The 22354-nt window shown below is 34.9% G+C and overlaps 1 protein-coding gene across 4 annotated transcripts in view; it reads left to right on the top strand.

Annotated features, from left to right (window-relative positions):
- LOC144970872 (uncharacterized) overlaps window positions 1-16713 on the top strand; it is a 101853-nt gene extending 85140 nt beyond the window's left edge. For all 4 annotated transcript variants that reach the window (XM_078910992.1, XM_078910993.1, XM_078910995.1 and 1 more), the window contains 7 exons: window positions 6556-6803; window positions 7829-8232; window positions 9007-9229; window positions 10009-10174; window positions 10552-10689; window positions 11483-11606; window positions 13122-16713. In XM_078910992.1, the coding sequence (XP_078767118.1) occupies window positions 7864-8232; window positions 9007-9229; window positions 10009-10174; window positions 10552-10689; window positions 11483-11606; window positions 13122-16595 (4494 nt within the window). In that variant the 5' untranslated portion in view covers window positions 6556-6803; window positions 7829-7863 and the 3' untranslated portion in view covers window positions 16596-16713. The remainder of the gene's footprint in view (window positions 1-6555; window positions 6804-7828; window positions 8233-9006; window positions 9230-10008; window positions 10175-10551; window positions 10690-11482; window positions 11607-13121) is intronic.
- Window positions 16714-22354: the final 5641 nt, after the last annotated feature.

Here is a 22354-nt window from a genome sequence, read left to right as displayed (position 1 = left end):
CCAACAACAACAAAAAAAAACAAAAACAAATAAACTAAACTAAACTGAAATTTAGACATGGATCATTCCGGAAGTGCTTGATTCTAGATAAGCAAAAGACAATATTCCTAAAGTTAAATATGTACGCCATTGCCAAATCATTGAAGCAGCTTTAATTTTGTGACCAATACTATGTAGTCCACCATTCTTAACTCAATCGCCTGGGCCAAATAAATAGAAATAGAGAAGCAGACGTCTGTAAAACGCATACATTCAAGAATCCCCCCCCCCCCCCCCCCCCCCTCACAAACAACAAACATCCAAACAAATAATTTTAAACAACATTTGTATTCATATAGACCTTTGACCCTTCGTGCCAAACAGCCGAGTCAGTCAAACCCACGGTTAGTATTAAATACATGATAATGTAGGTTGGAAATTGTACTCTCATCTTTTACAAAACCATTTTCCAACCGTTGAGGTAAAATTTGTGAAAATTTCTCATGATCAGGGGGACTTATTGTTCCACCTGACGGGTAGATTTATCCAAATATTTGAGAATATATTTTTTTGAACGTGCCAAGCATGGTGTCCGGATATGGATATCGGACGCGAAGGCGTCAGTGACAAACGAACGAAAACATACCTAGCTACAAAGTAGGAGAACCCTTTTCAGTGAACTTTGAATCCATACTTACTCAGAAAACTAGAATTATTTATATCATACTGACAGCACATTGTTTTATTCGAGTAGAAAGAAGATACATTGGTAATTGAATTAAAAAAAAAAACAACCCTGATATCTTCTTCTTCTTCTTCTTCGTTCCTCTGATGGACATCTATGGCTGCAGTCCGATATCTGCTATGAAGTCTGTGGTCCGCTTTAGGTCCTCAGCCTCACCATAGAGCTTTGTGTTGAGTGTTGTAGGGGTGACCCAGTGGTTCGAACGTTGCACGTTGTATAATGGGCAATCCATAAGCACATGTAAAGTGGTTTCATGGTCGGTTCCACATGGGCAATAAGGGGTTGTTCCAATACCTAGCTTTGTAAACATATGTCCTCTTAGTCTATTGTGTCCTGTTCGGAGGCGGAATAGAGTGACTTGGCTACTTCGCTGAATGGCATGGATTGGATCCTGCTTGTTGTGTTCTAGGTGTGTGTCATTCCTTTCCCTGATATGATGGTGGCCAATCATCAGACGAAAAAAAAAAAAAGGAAAAAGGAAATAAATCGACCCTTTTCCGTGAACTTAAAATCCAAACATGCTCAGGAAACTCTAGATATATTTATATTATACTAACAGTGCATTTTTGTGTTATTCAAATAGAAATTGTTATGATGTCGTCAATCGTCAGAAAAAAAGAAGAAAGGAAAGAAATCGATACAATTTATATCATGAAATCTTTATTGAATTTGAAAAATATGTAGAGCTATAGAGAAATACGATTATAAGCATGTCCTAAAAACTTAAGTTTGATACCGGACTCTAATTTGGCCTCCGTGAAGGTTGCGATTCGAACCCACACCTTAATTTAGAATGTAAAATTTGACTTGTTTGGATTTTTACTTATTAATATTAGTGTCAGGAACTATCCGTACTGGTTGATATTATTTAATCAGATTAGCCTATCGATTTGTGGAAAAGAAGGCCGTGTGAATTAGTTAGAGAACGATTGTTGCGATGTGATGTAACATGGTTGATTCTGGTCTGTCTTTGATTTGATTGGATTTGATTTGATTTCATGTCAATTCGACTATGAATATTCGCACTGCGTGGTAAAGTCACCGTTGTTATGGGCTGTAGTAACCAATTCTGGTGTGTTTTTCTTTTTTTAAGATTTTATTTTATTTTATTTATTTTATGCCCGTATCATTTTACTTATTTTATCCTATCTCTTTTTATTTGATTGTATTTCATTAGATTTGATTTCTTGTTGGTGTGAGTATAACTAAATACGCACGACTTGGTAAAGATATTGTTGTAATTTGATGTAGAAACCGGTTTAATTCTGGTCTGCTTTTTATTTAGTTAGTTATTGTAGTATTTTATTTTGATTTAATTTATTTTGTGTTAAAGCAAACATGACCAAATGTGCATAGCGTGGCAAGGGTATAATATTATGATAGTGCCAAATGAATAACCTTACAGGTTTTGCATTAATTACTTTAATTTTAAGTTCAGGTGATTTCTATCCAGATCATGTACAGATCCCTCAATGCTTAACAATTCCATGTTCTCTATTTCTTATTTTTAAAAATCCATTTAAGTCATATTCTCTTTATAATTTTTGTTTCATTATTACTAATAATATTATGATCTCGTCTATTATTGTATAATTGGGTGGGGTTCCTGACTTCCCATAGTGGGCAGGGGAGTACATACTGTGTCTTCTATCCCCTTATATCTGTTTTCCAACATGCTTTCTGTCTTTGTCTTGGAATGAGATTACTTGGTTTTGTCCTGGCCCTGGCCAGAGTCCTAGCCGGGAGGGAAACAGTCAAATGCATAGTTATTGTTTTGGGAGATGCTATTTTTTTCCTTGTAAATCATCCCTAATGTACTATTATTATTTGTTATTTTGAATTTATAATGTAAGCATTTGAGTCTATTCCTCTTTGTTGGATTTTGTGCTTGTGTCCGGATGAGACTTATAGGTGATCTCAAACTAAGTACATTGGTGGTATGCTCTTGGAATCTACATCTGATCCCTATTTGTTCCCAGTTCCCCTTTGTCTTACTTTCTCTTCGGTGCTTTAATTGTAATTCTATAACTTTTTACTATCCCATTTTCTTCCTTTTTACTGGCGCTGATATAACCTAAATGTGTTGCAAGCGCCGTAAAACCCTTAAAAACAAACAAAAAACAACATTTTGTATAAGGTGGTGTTGCGTATAAGATGTATTGTTGTCAACTTTGTAAACAACTTCTTGCTGTCGTATCATTTTATTTTACTCCAATATTGGAGTAGTTTGGTTCATTTGTAGTTAAATTAATTAAGTTCTGGACCTCGGGTCTGCTTTTGATATATTATGGAGTGTAAATAACCTCAACGTTTCTTACTATGAGTTTTATTTTGTCTCTTTTAATAATAATGATGATAATAATAATATAATAATAATAATAATAATAATAATAATAATAATAATAATAATAATAATAATAATAATAATAATAATAATAATAATAATAATAATAATAATGATAATAGTAATAATAATAATAATAATAATAATAATAATGATGATGATGATGATGATAATGATGATGACGATGATAATCATTAATATTATTATTATAATAATACTATTCAGTGACCCCTTTTAAAACATCTTTCTGCTTGATCTTGGTCAGTATTGGTGAGTTTGATACCATTTGATGAAGAGACGTTTTTTACGAAATGTTTTGATATTAAATATGTTGTTTGCAATAACACTTTTCAGGCTTTAAAAAAAAGTTGCAAAGGACATCCTTGTATTATTAATAATATAAAAAGCTCTGGCATTGTATTTTCATTGGTACGGTTCGATGTCTTTAGAAAACGACTGTTTGTGTCGTGAAATGTTCCATCAACTTCGCTACTGCTTAATTTCATAATTCCGTTGTTGATGTCATTGTTGTCGTCCTCCTCGTCTTCATTGTCTTAACTGACTTTTCCTCTTATAATTTTCTTTTTTGAGGTTACAATTTTCACGATCTCGTAGGAATGCGACATTTCTAGATGTTAAACCGAAAAAAACTAGCTTTGGTTTGTTTTGTTTTTTTGTTGTTGTTTTTTTCATGTTTTATTTTTAAAAAATAATTTCTTTTTAGAACTTTTCTCTCATCTGTTAAAATCTGAAGTGCCAAACAATGGAGAAAAAAAGGTGTCACAAATCACGTTATACGTTTTCTTCCTGGAATATTTCTTCTGCTTTGTAGCACCATTTCATACACATCTTTTCAGATTTTTACGTTACACGAGCGCCTGTTCCACAATTTTTCACTTTCATACTCATCTGTTAGCTCTTTCGGCCATTGATTGCTTTACACTTGGCGAAATAGTTCATTTACTTTTCTTTCTTTTTTTTTTTTTCTTTCTTCTTTTTTGTTTCTTCTCCTTTCCTTCAGAGCGAATTGGGCAGGATACTCTTAGCATTGTATATATAAACTGTACGCTTTTGTTCGGGGCAAGTCAATCTTCAATCGTTGTCACACCGTTTGTTCTAAATTCTTTATCTACCTACCTACCTACCTACCTACCTACCTACCTACCTACCAACCTACCTACCTACCTACCTACCTATCAATCTATCTATCTATCTATCTATCTATCTATTTATCTATCTATCTATCTATCTATCTATCTATCTATCTTCTATCTATCGTATCTATCATCTATCTATCTATCTATCTATCTACTTCTGTCTATCGATCTACTATCATACATCCTCCTCTCTCTCCACACCACACACCACACACCACACAATACCTCGGTTATTTTAATAACATATGATCTCATTAAACATGACATGTCATCCTGCACTTTTGGGCTGTTCTTTCACCCCCTCTTTTCATTTTCACATACTTTGACTTTGTAAACTCGGAAGTGTTGTTTAATGCTGTATGTAGGCTGCCGTTTGGGGACATATTTTCGAATTGTGGACATGACTTAACTCGCTTCAGCATAATAAGGTCTGTAAATACACAAGGCGACACAAGGCGTCTCTCTCTCTCTCTCTCTCTCTCTCTCTCTCTCTCTCTCTCTCTCTCTCTCTCTCTCTCTCTCTCTCTCTCTCTCTCTTATGTATGTATGTATGTATGTATGTATGTATGTATGTATGTATGTATGTATGTATGTATGTATGTATGTATGTGTGTATGTATGTATGTATGTATGTATGTATGTATGTATGTATGTATGTATGTATGTATGTATGTATGTATGTTTGTTTGTTTGTATGTTTGAATGTTTGTCTGTCTGTCTGTGTGTGTATGTATGTATGTATGTATGTATGTATGTATGTATGTATGTATGTATGTATGTATGTATGTATGTATGTTTTTGAAAGCGTTGGGCGAGGTGACTTGCTCTAGGCCACACAGCGCAGCGGGTCGTTAAACACGGTACCTTTGGGATCCAAAGCAAAGACCGTTCTGCTGAGCCACACACTGCGAGTAATCCTAGCATACGAACATAAAAGAGGGATTGAAATGAAAAAAGACAATGTTTACCAATCGCCTTATAACGGTTTTATGTCGGCTTCTGCGTGAGGCTTTAAATTGAATTTTATACTCCAGTCATAAAATTTGAGTTAAAATTAGTGTTTTTCATTGACGAAGGTGGGTTTTGTTTCTGTGACATAAAAAACACGGAACATTTTCATACTAGTTCTTATTTTTGAAACGAACTTATTACTTAATTTTCATCGCCTTATTCAGTTCATTTTACCGTATTGGTGCTACGGGTCACCCTTTTACTCAACACGTCCCTCCCCCCCCCCCCCCCCCCCCCCAAAGCATTATTATAGCATTATGCTACACTGATAAACGTGTATGCTTAGATCTGGTTGTGATTAATACTTAATGGGAAGAAACAAAGACGGACCGACAAACATGAAAACAAGGCACCCCTTCAGTGATGTTTTTTTTCCGAGAAGTTAAAAATTTCCAACGGAGATGAGAAATATTATCTGGTCGTGGAAGCGCCTTTATGAATATTTTATAGTCCATCTTGTCTTTGTCTTCGCAACGCCACTCTTTTTTTTTGTCTTCAAAGTCACTTAGATGGGATCTGTTTTCTATTTTAAAAGCTTTATGTGGCTACTGCAGTAAAACCCATATCTTACTTCAATCACTTTTTAAAAAATATTTGATTGCCTGGTTTATTTATATATTTATGTTTTGATGTATATACTTATTTGCTCTCTCTCTCTCTCTCTCTCTCTCTCTCTCTCCCGCTCTCTCTCTCTCTCTCTCTCTCTCTCTCTCTCCTTCCTCCCCTCTTCGCTCTTCCTCTCCCTCTCTCGCCTCCCCAAATTGTCGCGTCTGTGTCGGTATGTGCGTTGTTTGTTTGTTTGATTTGTCTCTCTTCTAGATCAGTGTGAATCGTTTGCATGTATCTATGGGCACGAAAACAGTTGTTCAGTCCAAACGGTTGCTAACAGAGAAGAAAAATAATGGATGAAACGAATATAATATAGCCATTTGCCTTGTAATCAAATAATTTTTCGATAAAGTTCTTGATTCTCGCTTTTAATGCGCGCAATGTAGAGGGAATGCTGTAACACATTAATGCACGTGTAATGTAGCTTGACATTCAAGGCTGTATGAAACAGTAGGTCGATCATTTGCTTGTCTTCTATAATAAATTCAGACCCCACCCTCCCCCCTTCATCCGCTCTCTTTACATTTTAAACGAGACGATTATGGTTAAGGTGTTGAATCCGGAACCTCTTGGTTCTATATTATACATATAAAACCAATCCAAAATCTGCGTAGACGGTTTTGGGGAAAATAAACAAAAAGATAGACTATTAAATTTCATGTGAGCTCATAGTATTGGATTTGACTTGTGACTTCTTTTACTTGTTACAGTCGGACACAAATACCAAGAAACCCATTGATGCTGCCCTTTCCCAACTTGTTCATCAAACTTTGAACTGACATCATAGATTAGCATTCTTCGAAGAGTCTTTGACGCAGGGGAGCTTTGAGCTCCCAGTTCCTGAAGTGTCACTAACAGTCGAGACATCTTGGTGTTCCATTCATCCTCTTGCCAATCACCCCCTTTTCACCACGAGAAGATCACCATGCCCTGCTGCACTAAATTGGAGGTGACTATGGTAAGTGCTGCATCGCATTTGTATGTATGATTACAATCAGACAAAGCAGCAATGTTTTCTAATAGAAAATGATTATTCTAGCAACGCTTTTAATAGTGACTGGCCATATTATTATTATTATTATTATTATTATTATTATTATTATTATTATTATTATTATTATTATTATTATTTATTATTATATTATTATTATTATTATATTATTATTATTATTATCGTTATCGTTATCATTGTCCTTGTTGTTGTTGTCGTTGTTTCCGTTTAATGATCACCATTGGAAATTAAATTCATGTTTAAGGCCTGTTTCAAGGCAAAATTGAAATAGCCATATATTGTTGACATTGAGTGAGAAAGGCTTAACATGGCAGCACAGCAGCGGACAGCTGCGGACGGATGTAAAACATAGCACTACCAAACTACAAAGTGCACCTCTTATCTTGACAACAGTGATGTTCTTAACTTTTATATTTTTAAGGGTTTGATTTTATTTTAACCTTACAACACTTCTGAAAGTTTCACCATATGCCCCATTACAGCAAAGCAATGCAGGCCTTATTTTTCAATGAAGTCATAGTATAATTGTATCATAATACAATATATTAAGAGTTGCTGTTGGCTTGGGGCCCCTTGTAAACTGCTGTGAGCATGTTTAGTGTATATTGCACTATATAAACGCCAATTTGTTTTCACTGAGAGAGCTAAAACAGCGATTATGTCATGATTAAATCATGACGCCCGTTGACAGAGACAACGCTGTAAACAACCAGGTACTCATTTTACACTTGAGTACAATCAGAGAGTGCGAATAAAGAGCTTTTTCCAAGGCCTCAACTATGCACTGCTCAGAAACCCAGGACCTTCCGATCCGAAGACGAGTGTCATACCACAAAACAACATATTTGAAGGAGATCTTACCAGGCTGTTAAACACATTGATATTATTCTCAAAATTGACATGTATTGGATCAACGTAATTATTCAACAGTCAGTCAATATCTTAACAATCTATTTTCCTTCCTCCGTCAGCTCAGAAATTTTCCTTGAGTGGGATTCTGTGACAGATGTCTAGTGCAGTTGAGAAGGAAACTATACAAGTGGTGCCAACAACAACAACAACAACATCACCATTATCAATAGCATCATCATCATCAACATCATCGACATCAGTAATCCAAGAGGAAGTTAATCAGCATGAAGCACAGTCACCCATGGACCAGACTACTTCTCTTCTGTCGTCTACCCACCCCACCATTATCACAGATCCCCAGCAGCCACAGCAGCAGCAGCAGCAGCAATTAGTGATACCGCAGCCTTACCTTCACTACCTGCAGGTGCAACAACAGCTCTTGCAACAGCAACAACAAGATCAGCATCAGCAGCAACAGCAGCAGCAAACTCAACAGCTTCTGGCCTTAGTTGCTGGTTCTAAAGTGGGTAGCATTTTTCATATGTTGTTTATTTGTTTGTCTTTATTTATTTGATTACTCTGTACCTTCTACATAATCAAATACAGCATTGCCAGCACTTCCATCACAGACCGGCAAGTGCATTTTCTAGCATGTTATTAAATAGTTAGGATAAAGACAGTCAGTTCCTTCTTTTTACCTTGAAGCTGGCGATGGTCAAGTCAGTCATCTGTCAAACATTTAATGGCAAATGTTCTCCGCTAATGTAATGTTGCAAAGAGTATCTAGAGATATGTTGTAGTATTGATCATAGAAGGTCGTAAATGAAATGGGCGCTAACAATTTCATCACCTCGATAATTTAATATTACCAGCATCAGTCCATTAATTAAATTTTGTTTCATATTATCATGTGTGATTGGCAATGCTCAGTTTCTTGGAGTTCGGAAAAAGATCTGTGTGTGTGTGGGTGGGGGGGGGGGGGGGGGGGGATGTTATGGTTAGTGTTGTCCTTGTCTTTGCGTTTTTATTTTTTGTCTTAATTTTTTTAAACCAAGGGATAGTCACACGGACAATGTACAAAGGACATTTTGTTGTTGCTTATTTATCCAATAGAGGTTATATCTGAGTTGAGCTATGATCTTTGACATTTTACTCTGCTAGATGTTAGCTTAATAATAGTTTTGAAATAAAAACTGTTTCATTTCAATAGCTTTCCACCTCCACTTTGCAAAATCTACAGTAAATCAATGATACAAGTGGTGTTCATCAATAGATTTTGATTTGTTTATTCTTTCAGACTGAAAATGCAAAAGAAAAAGATTCTGTCATTGGTGGAGATGGTGGCGAGAGGCTAGAGGCTGGGAAAAAAGATGAAGAGAGGGTAACTGGATGTGTAGGAGGAGGGGGAGGAGTCATCGAAGATGGGAGTGATGACAGTTTTGAGCTAGAGGAGGGATCCTTTGTAGATGAAGATGGCTCTGACTCAAGTAAAAATAAAGCAAGGATACGCCACTCTGGTGGTAAGGATTTATATTTCGTGAAAGTGAAGTTAACTCACAATTTTACAAATATTTTCTTCACTCTTTTGCATTTAGCCTTTTTGGCAATGGTGGAAACGCTTACAGGCTATGGTTTGATATATATATGGCGTACTTCCTCAATCTGGTATCATGTCAAGTTGTGAGAGATGTTGGAAAATGAATTTAGATTAAAAACTATCAGAAATTTGAAATTTTAGTTTTCAGCACTTTAAGAAACCATATTCCTTCTGCACAGTAAAGTATCTCATATTTCTGATTAAAAACTCAATTTCTCAACATCTAAACCATCCCAGCATAACACCAGTCTGGGACGAGCGGTCACATTTGATCAAAAAAAAAAACAAAAACAAAAAAAACAAAAGGAAATGACAGAAATATTCTGATAGGCACATTTTAAAATGTAATTGACACTTGTTTCAATCCCTTGAGATCTAGCATCAGATAAATACAATGCCACACATTTATCAGATTAGTACATGTTTTTTTTTAGCTTATTGCATGAACATGATTTTGTTCAATCATGGAAATCAGTAATCTTACAAAATTGTGTGCAGTTTGTTGTCCTCATCAATCAACATGTTCTTCCATATTCAAGAAATTCTAAAGAACAGAATCATTAGCATTATGTATTAACCTTATAAATAAGGTAAAATCTATTACATGAGGAATGATTTATTAAATGTTTTAAAATTTTGCCTTTTTAATTAACATTTTGATAATTATCCTGGTTCTTTTTGTTTGTTTGTTTGTTTTTGTAGGAGGTCGCAATATTAACCAATATGGTAGAGAGTTCACTAATGGCCGCCCCTTGCCTGAACATCTTCGTGTCCAGATCCTACAGCTGGCACTGCAGGGCATCAGGCCATGTGAAATTAGCCGTCAGTTACAGGTTTCTCATGGATGTGTCAGTAAAATACTCAACAGGTAATGTTTTGCATTGTTATAGGAATAAATAACATTTAAAAATATTTTTTAAAAAAAAGTAACAAAAAAACAAAAAACAAATCCAAGAGCTGTAAGAAATTGGTTTTGTTATAATATATTGATGTTAGTGATGTCGAATTCAAAACAACTTTGTGAAAATCAGTTTAAGCATAAAATAGCTGTAACTTCAAATCATCAAACATCTGTTATATGTCCATCCCTATTTAGAGATATGCTTTTGTATGGTAAGTGCTAGACAAATTATGTATTTTGTTGTTGTTTTGTTGTTGTTCTTATCGTTCGTGATCTAAGCATTAAAAAAATATTTGATGTTGGCTATTCATTTAATAATATCCTTGATAAATTTTTCTTTGCAGGTATCGAAAGACTGGCAGTATCAACCCTGGTCAGATAGGTGGCAGCAAACCAAAAGTGACCACACCAGATGTTGTCAGTATGGTCAAACAGTACAAGTTGGATAATCCACAGATGTTTGCCTGGGAAATACGACAAAAGTATAGTTTTTATTCCACTGAATATCATGAGCGAAATTTTATATTGTCTAGTCTAACTCTTATGGGTAAAATTACCTTGCTTCATTGAAATCAGCAAAAACTTCTCATAGATATGAACACTAATTAAGAAATATTTTCGTCAATGTATTTTGGTATCATTTTTTGTTCTTTTCCATGGAAATCACAGATGACTGAATTTTTTTTTCAACGAAGGAAGTTAGCTTTAATTCTGACTGAGTGTGTGAAGTTCTTTATAAATGCTCTGAAGGTGGGAACAAGTCCGCCTTTATCTGTTTATATATTTCTCTTGTTTCATAGCACAAAATTGCCCATAGCCTAATTGCTGGCTCATTGAAATTTTTTTGGGCTTTGGAAAGTTAAAAGTAGAGGTAAATGATAATCACTGAGATTTGAACCACTTTTTGGATTGGCTAGACAACCCGACTCTAGAGCAATTGATTGCCCACCTCTCTCTCATATTGATATATTATGTGGCGGCTGCATACTTTTTTTGTTCTACACTTGAAATTTCTCTCTCTCTCTCTCTCTCTCTCTCTCTCTCTCTCTCTCTCTCTCTCTCTCTCTCTCTCTCTCTCTCTTTTCTCTCTTCTCTCTCTCTTTCTCTCTTCTCTCTCTCTCTCTCTCTCTCTCTCTCTCTCTCTCTCTCTCTCTCTCTCTCTCTCTCTCTGTTTTAACAAATTAAAAATTCATGAAATGGCCTATCTCGAAGACTAATGTTTCTCATATCTGACATGCTATAAAGAAATCTTTAATTCATCATTCTTTATTACAGACTGCTTCAAGACAGTGTCTGCAGTGACAGGAACATTCCCAGTATTTCTTCCATCAACAGGATCATCAGGGACAAAACCTTGACCCTAAACAGGAGGGGAGGGATTGATGGTGAAGGTGATGAGGTAAGAAAAGAAATTCGAAGCCAAAGTTGGAAAGAGCAGCGATGATAATTTATTTTCTGTTTTTTTGTGGACATGAATCAAGGGTTTTGAAACACTTGCCCTTGATGTGTTTTAGTTTTATATTTTAAATACGTCTTTTTTATTTTGGTTTGTTTAAAAAAAATCAAAGTTTTGTAATCATTGCTTCTCTCAAAAATGCTTTTGTGATAATGAACATTAAATAGTATTAATTGCCCAATTTCCTAGCACCCTATCAAATTCTTAGTGTAATGCACAAGACCATTATTTGTTCTAGCTAATTCATTTGGCGTCATTGTTTATATGAACTTATTTTGGTTATTTAATGATTATGTTATTTAAATATTTGTTTATTAATAAGAGGGTGGATTAATGTTGATGTACTGTTTTATTAATTCACAAATGATCTACTTTTTCTCAATAATTTTGATTACTACTTAAACCTGCAGAATGATAATATAGAATAATATTATTGTAGCTGATGTAACTAAGGGAGAAAGATCACCTCAATGCTTTTTTATTTTACTCCCATTGTTATCTTTGAATGACTGTATTTACTATTAAAATTTGCATCTCTTGGACATCAATGTTTCAAATTCATACATTCTGTTTTTTCTTGGTTTAAAAAAAAAAACAAAAGAGTATAAAGGATGCTATTTTCCTCCATCTCAATGGATGTTGTTACATTAGGGCTTGAAGTAAGCCTTATGTAAAAAAAATAATTTTAAGGCACCTAAAAGGTCTTCATATTTATATGTAGCCCTATTTCAATCACTAACCTTGGTACAGTTAAATATTGCCAAATGCTTTGTAGATGGGCTAGAGAGGAACAGCTGGCCACCTTAATGGGCATATGAATGAGCCTTTACTACTCTGATAAGCAATGTAAGATACTTTTTTATACTGACTGCTTATTTCTGTAACAGACTTATCTATTTCTATAACATCGTATTGATCTCGGTCTAATTTAAATAACACTGCCTGAATTGATCATCTATCAAACCTCACGACTGATGTGTAGAAATTGCATAACCTCAGCTGTCATATGTTTTCTATGCTGGTAAAGGTTTGGCCGGGAATAGATTTTTAAAAAAAGATTGTATTTTTCTTCTTCGTTTAAGGTGAAACAAGATAATAGTAGCTTTCCCTCCTTCATTAGTGGTGCACAATAGGATGAATTTCTTGGTATCTCGGCAGACAGAAGAGTATTTTACTCAAAGAATGGTAGAAAATCCTTGTTGATAGATCACTGTCGGTGTTTTAATGAGAATTTTGGAGAGTTCATTCTTTCCCCTTGTAGACAACACCGACTATGCCCTATTTATATACTGTGGTTTTGATGCATGTTGTCCCTATTCGAGTTGTAACAACATACTTTTGATCGGCTGTGTGCGCTTCCATCCAGTTTTATAGGGGAAAGAATAGTAATTAAAAATAAATAAATAAGATTGTGAATTAAATAAATCAAAAGTTTTATTTTTATTTCTTTCCTGATAGGTGGATGACCTAGGTCTGGATGCTGAGGCTATGAAACACTTCATTGCCACCATGCCACATGTTACCTCTGTTGGAGATGGAGATGGAAGTAGTAATCAACAGTCACCGTCATCTCCTGCCACTCACCACAACAGTGGTCGCAGATCCAAACCAGACACACCTGTTGCCAGTGGACAGGATTTATCATGCAGTAGTGACAAGTTGTCAGAACCTGTGGAGAAAGCGGTAGATCCTTCTTGTAAATCATTTGTCAAACCTGAAACTGCACTTGTAGCAACAGAAGTCTCTTCATTCCCCATCATGATAGATATTTCACATCAAGAGGCATCCACTTCAAAGAATGACAGTGGTGATCAACAGTCTTCTAGCCTTGACTTAAGTTTACATTCATCCTTCTCCTCATCTTCATCGTCCTCATCCCCATCAAAATCAGAGTCTGCAAGACATGAAGCTGCTGCTGCTGTTGTCATTTCTGACTCTGCTGAGGATAAGAGCAGCCTATTACTTAACATGAATGATAAAATTGTAGAAAATGGAAGCTGTGATGTCATACTACAAGATTCAGATAATTCTTCAAGTATTGTTGTGAAGCAGGAGCTGCCAGTAAATTCAGAAGATTGTATTCTGGTGTTGAGTCTTGATAAGAAAGATAAAGATGACAACATTTTTACCACCAAAGAAAATGACAACAGTAACTGTGCTTCCCCTCACCTCAATACAACTAGTGTTACCAATATGAAACCTGACGAAATTGGCACTGTCGTTGTTAGTAGTTGTAACAATAATACCAATGGTAATAATGTTAAAAGTGATAGTCCATTAGGAAAGAAAAATAAAGCTGACACATCTGCCCGCCTCTCCCTGAATGATGTGATTTCCAATTTGTCTCAGGGCCTCTCACCTCATCCCACAATGATAAATGATATGTCGGCCTCCTCCTTACTTTCATCTGTGTCCCACTCTCTCAGTAAATCTCTCAATAATGCTGATATCAATATTGGTAAATCTGGAAAGGATACAGCACTCTTCAACATGTCTCCAAGGCTCTCCGACCCCAGTTCATCTTGGTTATCTCCTCCTGGACCAACCGACAACGATGACCCTAAGAGTAATGACAGCAAGAGTGTTTCAGCAGATGGCACTTCTAATTGTGTGGTCTCCATAGCAATTGCAAGTTCTACTCATTCACAGTCATCTGTCTCATCTTGTGAGCAGAATAGCCTGATTGCCAAGTCGCTTTCTCCACAAACAAACAATTCTGCAGCACCTGCATTACTTGCAGCATCACCCCTGTCATCAGCTTTATTATCGTTATCAACCTCAACATCATCAGCCCCTTCCTTGTCATCTCCTGCCATGTCCAGTAATAGTGCACAACCAGCCATACATGTAATGAATTCTCATCAACAACAAAGTCTACACCAACTGCAACAGTCTCATACAAAGCGTCGTGGGAAAAAACCCTTGGAGACTTCTGCAATATCATCATCAATATCATCTGTCTCTATTAGCCCAACCCTCAGTCATAACATGTCCAACCAAGAATCAGCTCTATTATCTTCTTCTCCGGGCCGCCTTTCTCTTGCCTCAAATAATCACAAACCTTCCATGCTTGTGGCTAACACTGCCACTACTTCTAATCTTACTAGATCTAATAACACTTCATTGTCAATAGCATCATCGTCATTATCATTGTCATCATCGTCAACCTCTACTGCCATCAATGCACATCCTCCAACTGCAAGTAACCCATCATCATCATCTTCGTCATCGTCGTCGTCATCATCATCATCATCATCATCAGGTATGTTTGGTGGACTCCCTCTCCCTCTTATACCTCCAGTCTATGATTACAACCTTCCAGACCGTGGTCTCACTGCTGCAGCAGCAGTTATGGCCAACACTCGGTTTCCAAACCCAGTGCTGGGATCTCAACCATTCATGATGAGCTATTTTCCTTTACAACCACTTTGGAGTGGGGCTGGAGCAGTTGCAGTTGCTGCTGCAGCGGCTGCTGCCAATGCTAATGTTCCAACTCCTTTAGACTTGTCAGCTTCCAGCAAAGAAAATAAAAATAAATCAGAAGTTTCTTTTTCTGAATCTTACTCATCCCCCAAAGAAAGAAATAAAGATGTTAGGGAAAATAGTTCGGAAAGACAACTGGTGACAGGCCACAAGTCAAAACAACATATCAACTCCAATAGTCCTGTTGAATCACAGCAACATCATCAAAGCCATCGAAAGGATTCCCCCAAAAGAAGTTCTAGGTCAGTAAGCAATAGATCTTCCAAAACCCACCATAGCCGTCCTTTGGGAGATAAATCAATAGTGAGAACTGAAAAAGGAAATGTTGCAGATCATAAAATTGACAAAGATTTAATTCCAGCCAGAAATAGTCTACAACCCTCGTCCTGTGGTGATGCACTATCCTCTAAAGCAGCAGTCTCTTGTAATGCAAAACCAAAATATGAGAAAAATATTCTTTTGTTCGGTGACCAAGAAATTGAGATAATGTCTGTTGGGAAGCTACGCTGGGTGGTTCGTAATGAGGCGGATTTACTACGCATTGCCCAGACTAACTTGAAATCCAACACTGATTGTGATAGCGCTACCAAAATCCTAGTCTTAGAGGCCAACTCTTCCACTAGTGGTGAAGGTGTTTGTAATAATAACAGAGATCAAGGAGCTGGAGGTAGAAATGCTGCTGATTGTTTTGTCTCCAGTTCTGTCAAGCGTGGGGATGATGTTGATCAGGATGGGGATAATTCTGGTGCTATCAGCTCTGAACACAACAATAATCTTCACAACACTGGCTCCTCTTCCTGTAAAAGAGTCAAAGCTGTGTCACCGTCAGAGGAAAGGGACAATGATGCAGCCACTTCTTCCCTTACTCCCAGTAAAATGGCCAGGCTTGAGGCAGAGGAATTGTCAGGCGTTCTCAATTATTCCAGGAAGGAGACATTGTTATCAAGTGCCAGTGATATAAGTTCAAAAGTTTCACACATCCCTCTTACTCACTCTCCCCATCACCTTCCAAATTTTCTTCTAGATCCAACATCTTCATCTGTGACATCATTGTCATCATCTAATACTCATCAGCCATCTTCCAATCCATCATCATCGACCAACTCCTCACCAAGGTCTCCAGCATCTTCCATTCTCCCCAAACATCAACGCAATCATCCCGGCTGCAACACTTCCTCCTCACCTACACTTGGAGGCAACAAGAGAGATGAGGCAGCAGTAGCAGCAGCCATGGGTAGCTGTGTCTTGCCCTTGGTCCGGAAAATGACGGACCCTGTCTTAACTATACCTGTAGTCCCGTCAATGTCGTGTAACAATAGCAGCAATTTGGAATCAAAATCATCTTCAACCCATAACGGTGGGCTTGTTACTGATTTATCCAAAAGCAGCGATGATACTTTTTCAAGGGATTACACTTTATTGTCCAACATGCTGAAATCGGCACACTGATTAGATTTTAATCAGTTCCATACTCTTAATCTTTCATTCTTGCTTCCCTTTCAAATCGTGCAAATTTGCCTGATTTCTAAGGCTTCAAGTTCAGATCTTATTTTTCTGTAATATGTAATAGCACTTTTTTACCTCTTGCAATTTTGTTAGAAGGTTTATTAAAGTGTCATTGATATCAGCATTTGTAATCTACACAACCCCGTTTTTCTCACAAAGATCAAGTGAATTAGAAATGAAAATTGTTCCACAATTTTTCACTGCACAATGAGCTGCAGCTAGAAGCATGCCTGGTTAGATTTCAGTTGTGGAAGTCACTACCAAGACAGCGCAGAGCAAGATAAGGAATGTTCTTGGTCTGGATTTTTGTTTCATACAATTCACAAATTTTATCAACTACATTGAAAAATAGTAGTTAAGTTTTCGAGGACAAGTCGTGATTAACAAAGGTGATTTGGCTTCAATTTAATTAAATGGACAATTGTTTAAGCTAATATAATATATTAATGTGACTTCTCCCAAAGATCTGGATATTATGTTCACCTCATGATTACCAAGAGGAATCATGCTCTGTTTTATATAATTTATTAACTCCATGTTTTATTTATAACCATGTCTCTACTCCCCATTCATTTTAAAGCATATAATGCTTTTTCCTTTATTTTTTTTATGTAAAGGAGACACCTGGGCAAGGTGTTAACTTACAATGAGTGACCTAGTCCATCAATAAAAATCCTGTGAAGCTTTAATTTTCAGATTCATTTAAAATATATAATATAAATTTATATAACTTTTTTTTTTTAATGTGATTTCAGCCATGTATATTTATCAATGCATTTTATGTGTTTTATCACAATTTGTATTTCTTTTTTTCTTTTCCTTTTTTAAAAAACACTTTACCAGGTGATAAGGAAAGCATTTGTGACTTAAAGATAAAGTCAGAATCATCAATATTTTATTTATTGATTCAAGCTCTAACTTTTATAATCAGACATCAAGTGATCTAGAATGATAAGTGCTTTTCATTGTAGAATTGCTCTCGAAAGTTTGTTCTGTGTAAATCTGAAAAAGGATCATATGGTGATATCTGGATGGGAGTTTATGATGGTATTATGCTGGATACACACGGGTTGCTTTTGGAATCCACTTCTCTTCCCTGTTTGAACTAGTCTCCATTTTTTTTACCTATAAGCTTATAACTTTAGATTAATTTTCCATCATCTCCCTTCTTACCAACGCTGGAAGTGTAAAACCCTTAGAAATAAACACATTTTAATGTGTTCATCTAGATTTTGAAGTTTAAATTATTTCCTTCATCAGCTGATATTCATTTGCTATGAAGGAGTGTCGTTTTTAAAAGATTATGTTATCGTTTTAGATTACAATGGTTGATTATTGTTCTTTTATATGTATCAGACTATAGTATCATATTTGATCAAAGATGTATAGTTTTTATGTGTTTTAAAAATTAACTTTTGAGGTCAATACCAAACGTTTTGAAAGTCGAAGGAAAATTCGATAATAGACTGTCTTGGTAAGTGTAATTTGAATCATTTCTTAGGAGTTGTTATTTACAAGTTATTTTGATCTTGTAATAACACCTTACAAGCATCCTGTCTCATACACATAAAGTGTTGTTGGCATCGCACATTTGTTGAGGACTTTGAGCTCATTAAGTAGGTATTGCTCTTTGAGGCTTAGACAAAAGGTGCTGAATAGGATTACTACCATTGCCATTTTCCTGAAAACCAAATAGTAATGATTACAACTGATTTCATACCTGAATGGTAAGAAAAGTCTTTTGGTTGTGCACTCAAAATCAAGAGAGAGTATAGCTCTATCAATAACTGAACCATATAACCTTTATTAAGTGAAAAAAGATAACTACTTTAACTTGTAGCCAAAAATGAATAGAGACTATACTTTTTATGTGACCTTGACACTAGCTGATCAACACAACCTCTTTTGACTATTTTTATCCATGGGCTATCTGTGGTAGCATATAGAAAAAGATTACTGTTTTGTGTGTACTTCACAAAACTTTCACCGAAGTTTGAACAACTTAAACGGAATGAAGAAAATCACGATATATATGACAGTTGTAACTCACTTATTGTAATGTATTTAGTAGTCTTGTCAAATGGATCATGGCATCGACCTTGACTTTAAGTATAGACCTGTAAACCATGTTGATTGTCTCAGTGATCTTGCAATTAGTGAACCATATTTTCTGTAAAATGTCCGTGGCAACCATCAACCATCAACCATTCAATTGTTCCTTAAAGGCAAAATGTCTTATCTTTGGTTTAATGTTTGATCGATATTTTTTAATACTCAGGTCATAAAGTATCATGAAAAATTAACAAACCAAAGATGATTTTATCAACTTGAAAAACATGAATTCATTGTCAATCATGTAACAGAGGTCAAGATGCAGTCGTGCATCCCCATCAATAGTTATCATTTCTCTTAATCATTGAGTGTTCCTTAAAAGAGCTATCTTGTACGGTATCTTGTCAAATCCAGAAAGCAACTCAATACTACATATGAATGTATTGTTAAAGTATATAACATTAAACCACCTTCCATTCAACAGGTATATTAATTAGATGATGCTAATATTTCTATCAAAGACTAAATTGGTTATTGTATGGCCTATGAAATCAAAAGTTATCCAAACAGTTCTCATTTGAGGGATTTGTATGTGATTTGTAAATTAATTTGTTACAATCAAATGCATTTATAACAATGTACAAAGCTGCCCCGAGTTATCTTATAACATTATCTTTATAAAAGCGATAGTGCCCAACCCAAAGACAGCCTAGAGTCTGATACCAAAGCCTAATCAAGTTTTCCAATATGCCTCCTGGCCTTGCCAGCTGTAAAATAACTTGTTTACTTATTATTATTATTATTATTATTATTATTATTATTATTATTATTATTATTATTATTATTATTAGTATTATATTATTATATTATTATTATTATTATTATTATTATTATTATTATTATTATTATTATTATTATTATTATTATTATTATCATTATCATTATTGTTATATATATATTTTAAAATTTATTGATTTATTATTTATTTATTATTATTATTGTTCTATTGACTAATCAATTAGTTTAGTCATTTAAATTGCTGTCGTATTTGCAACCTACTTCATTGTAATCTATGACTGAATACATACATTGCACTGGTTGTTATCACCTAAACTTAAAGCCATACCAAAAAAATCAAAATGACGGGAAATGCATATTTTGTACCTCATGTTCAGAATTATTAGGATATAAATCATCATCGGAGAGCAAAAGAATGGTTTGTCCTGTTTTAGATTTGGCACTGTGATGAATGTATTGCGTGAGATAAAGTTTAAATTAAAATTTAGTTCTTCTAGAACTTACTTGTGAAAGTTGGTTCTAAAAGATGGCACCAGAAGTGCAGAATAGGATGATTGTTGCGGTTTGAAATTGTTTGAATAAATTGACGAGCTTTAAGTCTAATTGCCTTTTTAATCAAAATTATTGTTGAATTGTCATTTTACAAATCCACGGGCTTGTGACTATTATTACTGCCTTAATGTTATTAGAATAAATGTCAAAGTCAGAAATTAGGTGCCTGCGAGAATACACACCTAGCATCCTTTTAGAGAAAAGCAAAATCAATAAAAAGTTTTGTGGGTTTTCTCTTTTAAAAAAAAAAAAAAAGAATTTGTGTCAAGAAATATAGAAAAAGTCTTCTAAGCTGATTTTTTAAAATATTTTACTTCAGGAAACTATTACGTTTGAATTATTGTCATATGCAACAGTGTTTTAACAACTACCCTTTCTTCCCATAAATTAACCAAAGATTCTCTGTAATGTGTTGTACGGTACCGTGATATTGATATTGTTCTAACTTCCTAAACAGCATCCACTGCCTGACTACAAACTTTCTTACATTTTAGTGCTGTATTTTTTAAATTCTTATCATGATCACCTTACTTGTTTCCTGTTTCAACTATCTCATTGTAGCTTTGGGTTCTTCTAATTCATTCGATACTCTCAAATCTATATACCATTTTTCCAAAAAATATCTGTTGTAAGCGTAAACAATACTAATGATTGCCTGTATTTTTTTCCTGTAAAGTTGCAGTTTTTTATCACCTAGAAATGATATTTTTTAAACAGATCAGTCCTAGTTAATAAAATATAAAATGAGAATAGTAACTTGATATGTTTTATTTCTTTAGTGCTACAAATTAAAACAAAAATATTCAACTGATAGAAGATTTGAGAACTTGTGGTCGTCCCTCTCAGCCTGTAACATCTAGATTCCCCCCATGTGATGATCTAAGTAACAATTCAGTGCTTCCATCTCTGGTTTGATTACATAGAAATACACCGTAAACTCAATTGTAGATGTTTTGTGTTATGCAATTTAGAGTTAGGGATGAGCATTAGCACCTGACTGTTGTATGGGACCCGTTGACAATGGATAATAAATGGCACTCCCATTGTTGCTTTCATAAATTCCCCTTTTTGTTGTTGTTTTTTTTAGGTTTCCAAATTAATACTTTAGTTTATTTTGCACTTTATGATAGATTTTGTAATCTTTAAATGCAAGTTTTGATTACAAATTACGAACTGTAGCTTAAAACTGTTCTTTTATGGTAGTCAATTAGTTTTAGGATTGAGTTTACTGCATCCTGACCTGAAAAAAAAGGGTTATGATCATAGTCACAGAAATTTGGATGGAGAGAAGTACAGCTAAAAAGGTCTGATAAAACAAAGCAAAGATGATAAATCAAGCACCTTTTACAAATTTTAAAAACACATTTTTTTGTGTCCCATTTCATAGGACCACATCGAAGTAGTTTGCACGCCCTCTAGAGATGAAAGAACGTTTTGCTGAATGTTTTGAGGGCTTTCCATAAAGAGATCTGTATCTCAGCTTCCCAAAGACACTGGAGCTCATATGTAGATGCACAAAGGCTCTCTTTTGATGATCTTATCAGAGAATGATATCCAAGTTAAACTGCTTCAGTTTGATAGATTCTGTCCTTAAACTTATTGACCGCTGTGACATTTTGATTTAATTAATACAAAATTTTAGAGTAGATTCCAACTCCTCCTGTAAGGGATTTTTTTTTCAATTTCCTCGAGATTCATAAAAGCGGGGTGTGAATCAGATGAACTATCTTTTATATTACAGGTGGTTATAAACAATGCCAAGGATGTAGTTAATAATATTTTTGTTTTTGTTTTTGTTCTAATGAGCTTTATTGAAACCAAAGAAAATTATTGATTTTATTGTTTTATATAAGATTCTTATAAAATGTTTAAAAAATAAATTATTCAGTTTAAATTTTAAAAACTGGGTGCTAATGAAGTGCTATGTGAGAAAATAATACAGAAATACATTGTTTATTGTTTGTGATGTTACCTCATTTGAGTTATCAAATATAATTGCTTTTCGTTAGTTTGCGGTGCTTGATTAATGAAATCCCATGTTTTTTTTTAGCAAGCCCTACTCTCTTCTTGCTTCCACAGGTGCTGTTTTCACTGTCTCCATGTTGAGACAATTTATTTTTTAAAAAATAGAAAATATTATTAATGTTTATATTATTACAATTGTTCTATACAGAGCGCCATTTTTATTGAGGCACTTATACCTCTCATGTTGACACTTTACTGGAGAACCAAAGAAATCTACACAAGACAATCACTTGTCAAGAGTATTACTATTTCACTTACTGTGGCATGTTAATATT

This window comes from Berghia stephanieae, chromosome 4 (genome assembly GCF_034508935.2).
Source record: "Berghia stephanieae isolate SIO BIC M18660-M18661 chromosome 4, UCSD_Bste_1.3, whole genome shotgun sequence".
Classification (NCBI taxonomy): domain Eukaryota; kingdom Metazoa; phylum Mollusca; class Gastropoda; order Nudibranchia; family Aeolidiidae; genus Berghia; species Berghia stephanieae.
The sequence above is the reverse complement of the archived record's forward strand: the minus strand, read 5'-3'. Positions and strand labels throughout refer to the sequence as shown.